Source organism: Gracilinanus agilis, chromosome 4 (assembly GCF_016433145.1).
Source record: "Gracilinanus agilis isolate LMUSP501 chromosome 4, AgileGrace, whole genome shotgun sequence".
Lineage (NCBI taxonomy): Eukaryota > Metazoa > Chordata > Mammalia > Didelphimorphia > Didelphidae > Gracilinanus > Gracilinanus agilis.
This window is the reverse complement of record NC_058133.1, coordinates 110,682,727-110,689,833: the sequence shown is the minus strand read 5'-3', so window position 1 is coordinate 110,689,833 and position 7,107 is coordinate 110,682,727. Positions and strand designations below refer to the sequence as shown.

The following is a 7,107-nucleotide window of genomic DNA, read 5'->3' as shown; positions in this document are numbered from 1 at the left end:
GGCTGCTCTTTCTAGGGGACTTTCTTCTTTTCAAAATGCTTAAAGACCATAGCTTTGACCTCACTTGACCTGCAGAGCAAAAAGGCTTGGGCAGATCTAGGAGATGCCTTTCCTGATTCCCATTTGTGCTGCCCAGGCTGTCTCTGTCTCTGTCTGTCTGTCTCTCTCTGTCTCTGACTCTGCCTCTCTCCTTATATTTCCATAACCAAACATACACACACACACACACACATGCCTATACACAGAGAAAGAGAAGTCTAAGCCTGCATTGTGTGTATGTGTATGTATATATGTTATAGAGAGAGACAGAGAGATGGAGAGAGGAAGACAGGGACAGAGAGAATGACAGAGAGAGAAAGAGACACAGAGACAGATAGAGATGTAGAGAGGCAAAGACAGAGAGAGAGAGAGAAAGAGAGAGCAAGAGAGAGAGAGAGAGAGAGAGAGAGAGAGAGAGAGAGAGAGAGAGAGAGAGAGAGAGAGAGAGCGCGCTCTTCTGAGCCTGGATCGTGTGTGTGTGTGTGTGTGTGTGTGTGTGTGTGTTACCTTACCTTCTTTGGAATCAGTCCTAGGTATCTGTTCCAAGGCAGAAGAGTGGTAAAGGCTAGGCAGTTGGGGTTACATGACTTGCCCAGGGTCACACAGCTAGGAAGGGTCTGAGGCCAAATTTGAACCTGTACTCTATCTACTTCATCTTCAGCTACTTAAGTAGGTGCTTAATTTTTTTTTTTACTAATTGGCAGACCCAGGAGGGCTCTGGGGGTGGAGGGATTGGTGGTGGGGACCCGAGTCTAAAAAGAGTAGCAGACTGTATGTTCTTGAGGGCAGAGACTGTTTTGTTTTCATCTTTGTATCCCAAGCGCGTTACCAATATTGCTTAATAAAGGGGTGATGAGTCCTTGCATTTTCCCTGGGTTGCACAACCCCACAGGACTGAGGCATTCTACCAGCCCAGGGCTCTGTGGCCTCAAGCTCATAGTAACTTCTCATTCCCCCTAATTAGTTGTGTAGCCTCGTGTAAATTGCTTTGACCTCTCTGGGCCTCTGTTTTCTTATCTGTAAAATGAAAGGGTTTTAACTACATGGTCCCTGTGGTCCCTATTGATTTGTGTTTTGATTTTTAAATGGGACCTTTTCCCACTATGCTCAGGCTGAGTCTGAAATCATTCCTGGTAAAACAAAAAGAGACTGGAGGGGAGTGACTAGGTGGCTCAGTGGATAGTCAGGCCTGAAGACCAAAGGTCCTCAAATTTGGCCTCCAACTCTTCCTAGCTGTGTGACCCTGGGCGAATCACTTAACCCCCCTTTACCTAGCCCTTATCACTCTTCTGACTTGGAACCAATGATATCTAGTATTGATTCTAAGAAAAGAAAGGCTTTAAAAAAGAGAGAAAGAAAAGAAAGAGAAGGGAGGTCTGAGTCTAAAAGGCATTGGACAGACACCGAAGGGTCCTCTAGGGGAGAAGATGGCATGCTGGGGAGGGCTACTAAGAACCCTACCTCATTCTCTGACTCCCTTGATACCACATTTCTTCTGAGCTCTGGCCAGAGTGGGAGATTTCCACTCAAGTCCTCACTGCTAAAACTCCTAAGAAGGGCTTTGTCTTAAGGGGGGAACTTCTTGGGAGCAGGAGGCAGTATTTGGTGGCCTGGAATGATCTCCTCCAGATGTTGAAGTATGTGTGAGCAGGAAGGGATGCTTCAGGGGAAAGGAAAAAACCCTGGGCTTGCCCATTACCTCATCCTCTTGCCATGTGTCAGGAGAGCTGCCTGATACTTCTGTACACAGTCCTCTTGAAAAAGCAGCAGGAGTCTTTTAGCTAAATGTCCAAAGTTCACCCTAAAAAACAAAACACGGAAAGCAATTTATAAGCCATCACCAAAAAGATAGCTGGTCCCTTCCCGAAACCCCAGAATCTCTTGTCACCATCAGCATCACTCTGATGGCGTTGATCGTCATAATCTCTTACTACTAAGAGAACTGTCCGAACACATTTATCCAAATCCTTGTCTCTAAATGGGCGCCACGTTCGAGAGGAAGAAAAAGAGGCTAAAAGTCTAAGTGGAGAAAGTGAGTCAGGCTGACCCATTCACTTCCATAGAGCAGCACTGGAAAACAGTGGAAGCTCTCGTTTCTACGGCATGGCGAAACAATTTCCTCACAACGTTCGTGAGAGGCAGGTAAGACAAGGATCACTCCACTCTTTTACAGATAAGAAGACTGAGGCTTCCTCAGAGAGTTTAATACCTCTGGTCACACAACTTTTATTGTTATTGATTAGTTGAGTTTGGTCACGCCTGTGCTTCTTGGCAAAGACACTGGCCGGTTGGTCATTTCTTTGTCCAGGTCATTTTACAGAGGCAGACACTGAGGCAGACGGGGTTAAGCGACCCTTACCTTCTTTAGAATCAATACTAGGTATGGGTTCCGAGACAGAAGAATGGTACAGGCTAGGCAAATAAGGTTAGGTGACTTGCTCAGTCACACAGCTAGGAAGTGACTGAGGCCAGATTTGAACTCAGGAAGAGGATGAGTCTTCCTGACTTCAGATCCAGCGCTCTATGCACTGCACCATTTAGTGACACTGGTTAGTGTCAGAGCCCGGTCTCTGGGCTATGAATCCCAGAGCTTGACTCTCCCAAGAAGACTTCCTAGAAGGGACTGGACCGGAGCAGGATTTCATGGAAGGAAGAACAGCGAAGGATTGGCATGAGGAATAAGAGCAGTGAGTTGGGGATGGAGCTTCCCAACTTGGTGACTTTGAGCCATTGAACCTTTGGACCTTCTCTTGATGGAGGTATCAGCCAATCATTGACTTTGGGGGGCACGAAGGGCTTCGTGTGGCTATGACAGACATAGGGCAATAACCACCATCACCCACAAACACCACAAGAGGAATTCCAGTGGGAAGAACATTGGACCAGAAGTAAGGAGCCTGGTTCTGACTCTACTCTGCCATTACTGGATTGTATGACCTTGAATAAATCATTTTCCTCCTTTGTGTCTCATTTTCCTCACCTTTAACGTAAAAGAGTTGTATTAAATGAGCTTTTTATCCTGGGTTCAAATTTTGTCTCAGATACTTCCTACCGTGTGACCCTGGGCAAGCCACTTAACCCCCATTGCCTAGCTCTTACCATTCTTCTGCCTCGGAACCAATACACAGTATCAATTCGAAGATGGAAGGGAAGGGTTACAAATAAATAACAAATTAGCTATTTAGACCTTTCCGGTTCTAAAATTCTGAGTTGGTGAACTTATAAGTTACTTCATCTCTCAGCCTCAGTTTCCTCATCTGCAAAATGGTGTTACTACCACTTGGACTTGTAAAGATTAAAATTAATATACAATAACTAAGTATTATATTTTGTCAAATTTATTAATAATAACTAAAGTAAAAAAACTAGTTGTCCCAGCCCTGGCCATGAGAGAAGAGAGAAGGAGGAAGAGCTTACAACAAACTATATACAAAACATGACTACACAGTGGGGTAGAGAGATCAAAAGGGATTCTGGGAAATGCTAAGGAATTCTGGGGTACGTTGTTCAAAGGTACAAAATCTCCACTTATACAGACTACTTACTTCAAAGGGTTATTGTGTGGATCTAATGCAATAACGTATAAAGTGCTTTTTTATAGTGCTAAGCGCCCTATAAATGTCCGCCATTATCATTGCCATCAAAAGTCCCTTGTTATATACCACGTTGGCAAATAGAGCCTCCCAGACCCTTCGCTTGGCCCTCCACAATCTGCCATTGCAGAATCAGCCCCTTCGGCATCAAGAAGAGGGACCTCGAGGTGGGGACCGCCTCCAGGGGGCACCCATGGTCAAGAGAGGGCCACAGGGTCGTAGGACTGGGCTCTCTGCTGCCCTCCCCGGACGTCCCACCCACCCAGAATCCCGTTACTCACTTATCCAGCTTGTGGATCTGTTCCTCATTGTAGCCCAACCCTAAGCAAACAAGAGCAAAATGGAGAATCAGAGGCATTTCCCATCAAAGTAACTGTCCTGTGAGTCCCAGGGCTGAGCTGTGTTCCTCTAATTGGAGAACTCGGATGTTTAGTTCCAGGGTCCACCATGATGGTTACTTCATTCTGCCACCAACAATGGCACTGGGACAGGCCCGAGAGATACCAAAACAAACACTGAAATAGTGCCTGTTCCAGAAGAGTTTACCTTGGGCCAGCTGGGTGGCTCAGTGGATAGAGAGCCAGGCCCAGAGACAGGAGCTCCTGGATTCAAATCTTCCTAGCTATGTGACCCTGGGCAAGTCACTTACCTCCCCATTGCCTAACCCTTAACGCTCTTCTGCCTTGGAGCCAATACACACAACATTGACTCTAAGATGGAAGGTTGGGGGAAAAAAAGAAAGAGAGAAAAAAAAAGAAAATATTCACCTTTATTTATTTATTTTTATTATGCTTGACCCTGCCAGTGGTTTGACCTGAATTCCTTGGCAGACATTGGGAGGGTCATCTTGGTCATTCTCCTAGGAAATGCTGCCCCCTCCTGGTCTTCTAAGAAAATAGGGCCTTTTTCAAAGGTTAACAGGATTCTCAGCAGTGGATAGGGCTTTCTTTGAGGTTTCCCCACCACCTGTCTTTTGGGGGTCCCTTCTCAAAATCCCACTGGATTGTTCTGTGTCCCATTCTCTCAGGATCTTGTTCTCCAATCATGAACAATCTCCAGAAGGATTGGAACAAAAGAAAGGACTGAATTTGGAGTCAGAGGGATCAGATTTAATCAGAAGAGAAGAGAAAGGGAACAAACATTTATTAAGTCCCTACCACGTTCCAAGCCACTGAGTCTAACCCCTTCATTTTACAGATGAGAAAATTGAGGCCCAGAGAAGACCAGTGACTTGCCCCGGGGTCACAGAGCCAGTAAGCATCTATGGCAGGATTTGAACTCAGGTCTTCCTGACTTCAGGCTCAATATTATATCTACTAAAACATCTAACTTGGACTGGATTCAAATCTTGACCTTTAAAAATACCTTTATGATCTCAGGCTAGTCTTTTTCCAGCCTTTGTTTCCTCAATTTAAAAAAAAAGCAACAAATATTTTAACCCTTATTTTTTGTCTTAGTAACAACTCTAAGACAGAAGTGCAAGAGTTAGGCAGTCAGGGTTAAATTACTTGCCCAGGGTTGCCCAGCTAGGAAGCATCTGAGACCATATTTGAATCCAAGACCTCCCAACTCCAGTCCTAGAACTCTATCCATTGAGCTATCTAGCAGCCCCTCCTCAATTTTAAGTTGAGGAAGGTGGCTTAGATAATTTTGAAAAGTCCCTTCTAAATATAAATATCACTCTAGATCTATGATCCTATGTGGTGAAAAGATCCCTGGGCTTACGTTTTCTAACAAACAGAACTATTTCAAAGTAGTACAGGCTGTCTCAAGAGGGGGTGAGTTCCCTGTCATCAGAGGTCAAGAGAGATTAGATGATCATTTTTTGGAAATGTCATCCATGACCTCTTTCTTTTAGGTGGTGATTAGGCTAGTGCATCTCTAAAATCCTTTTCAAATCTGAGATTCAACAATTCTGATTTTAAGAATCTGACTTCTACAAAGGTAAAAGGTAGAAGGCAACACTCCCTTAGCATCCAAGCAAGGCACTGTGGGGAAGAGCTTGGCCCAAGGGTCTGAAGGGGTTTTGGATGAATGAATAATTAATTAGGAATGAAAAGCTGAGAGATTTGTTGTTTAGTTGCTTTAGCAACTAAAGAGTACCCAACTCTTGGTGACCCCATTTGGGGTTTTCTTGGCAAAGATACTGAAGTGATTTGCTGTTTCCTTTTCCAATTCATTTTTACAGATGAAGACACTGAGACAAACAGATTTAAGTGAGTGGCCCAAGGTTACACAGCTAGTAAGTGTCTGAAACTGGATTTGAACTCAGGAAGAAGAGTCTTCCTGACACCAGGCCTGGCACTCCAACCACTGTGACACCTTACTGCTCAAACTGCTGGAAGACAGCGGTTAGATTTTTTTTTTTTAAACCCTTACCTTCCGTCTTGGAGTCAATGCTGTGTATTGGCTCCAAGGCAGAAGAGTGGTAAGGGTAGGCAATGGGGGTCAAGTGACTTGCCCAGGGTCACACAGCTAGGAAATGGCTGAGGTCAGATTGGTTAGATTTTAATATACCCATCCTTAGCCCATCACAGAATGTCAAAGCTGAAAGGGACCAACTAGTTCAATTCCCTCACTTTATAAATATGGAAACTGAGGCCCAGAATGGCAAGTGAGGTGTCTAAGGTCACATACTTATTAAGTACCTGAGTTAGGTCTAGAACCCAAGTCCTCTGAAAATAAATCCAAATCTAGAGCTTTCTCCACTATACCATATTGCCCTTCTCACTCCCACAATATAATTAATAGGGAATAAACTACTTCTAAAACTTTATAGCTACATCCCGGGGTTATCTTCCTTCCAGTTGGGCAGACTAACTTACTCATAAAAATAATTAGCTCTTGTATAGCCCTTCAAGGCTGTCCTCTGGACATGCTACATTCATTCCTGCCTCATTGGCCTTTGCCCATGCTGCCACCTTTTCCCAAAAGCCCTCCTGCCCTACCCACATTCTACCCATTTTTCTGTCCTTCAGAGCCAACTCAAGATCTTCCTCTTCTACAAAGCTTTCATTGATCTCCAACCTTTCTCTGCTACATTCACAGCCCTTTGTGACCTGAGTGAACAAGCCACGATATGTCGGATCATCTCCTTCCTTGACCTCTTGCCAGCTAGACTGTAAGCTCCATGAAGGCAAGAGCCTCTAATGTTTCTTTGTAGCCTCCCACCATAACAGGCATGGAAAAGGCCTCAATAACCAGGCGAAGGGGTCACTCGGCCTATTCCTCAGCTGCTCACCTGGCCTCATCCTGGCTTTCTTGAATTGCTTGTAGATAAGGTTCATCTTGTCCAGGCAGCACTGGATCTGCTGGGTGCTGAGGTGTCAAGCCCCAGGCCCCAGTGATGGGAAAGTCATTGTGGAGAATCAATGGCAGAGGAAGGAGGTTGTCTGCCTCAGGGGCTAGAGGAAACTCTTCACCCTCCCCATCCCCAACCCCATCCTCCCAACCCCTTCACAGCTTTTCCAAGGCA

The 7,107-nt window shown here is 45.0% G+C and overlaps 1 protein-coding gene across 1 annotated transcript in view; it reads right to left on the bottom strand.

The window, feature by feature from the left end:
* Positions 1-7,107, bottom strand: part of IKBKE (inhibitor of nuclear factor kappa B kinase subunit epsilon) — a 36,342-nt gene that overhangs the window by 7,667 nt on the left and 21,568 nt on the right. The window contains exons 14-16 of the mRNA XM_044672510.1: positions 6,874-6,950; positions 3,914-3,953; positions 1,739-1,840 (exon numbers count right to left, since the gene is read on the bottom strand). Of these exons, the coding sequence (XP_044528445.1) occupies positions 1,739-1,840; positions 3,914-3,953; positions 6,874-6,950 (219 nt within the window). The remainder of the gene's footprint in view (positions 1-1,738; positions 1,841-3,913; positions 3,954-6,873; positions 6,951-7,107) is intronic.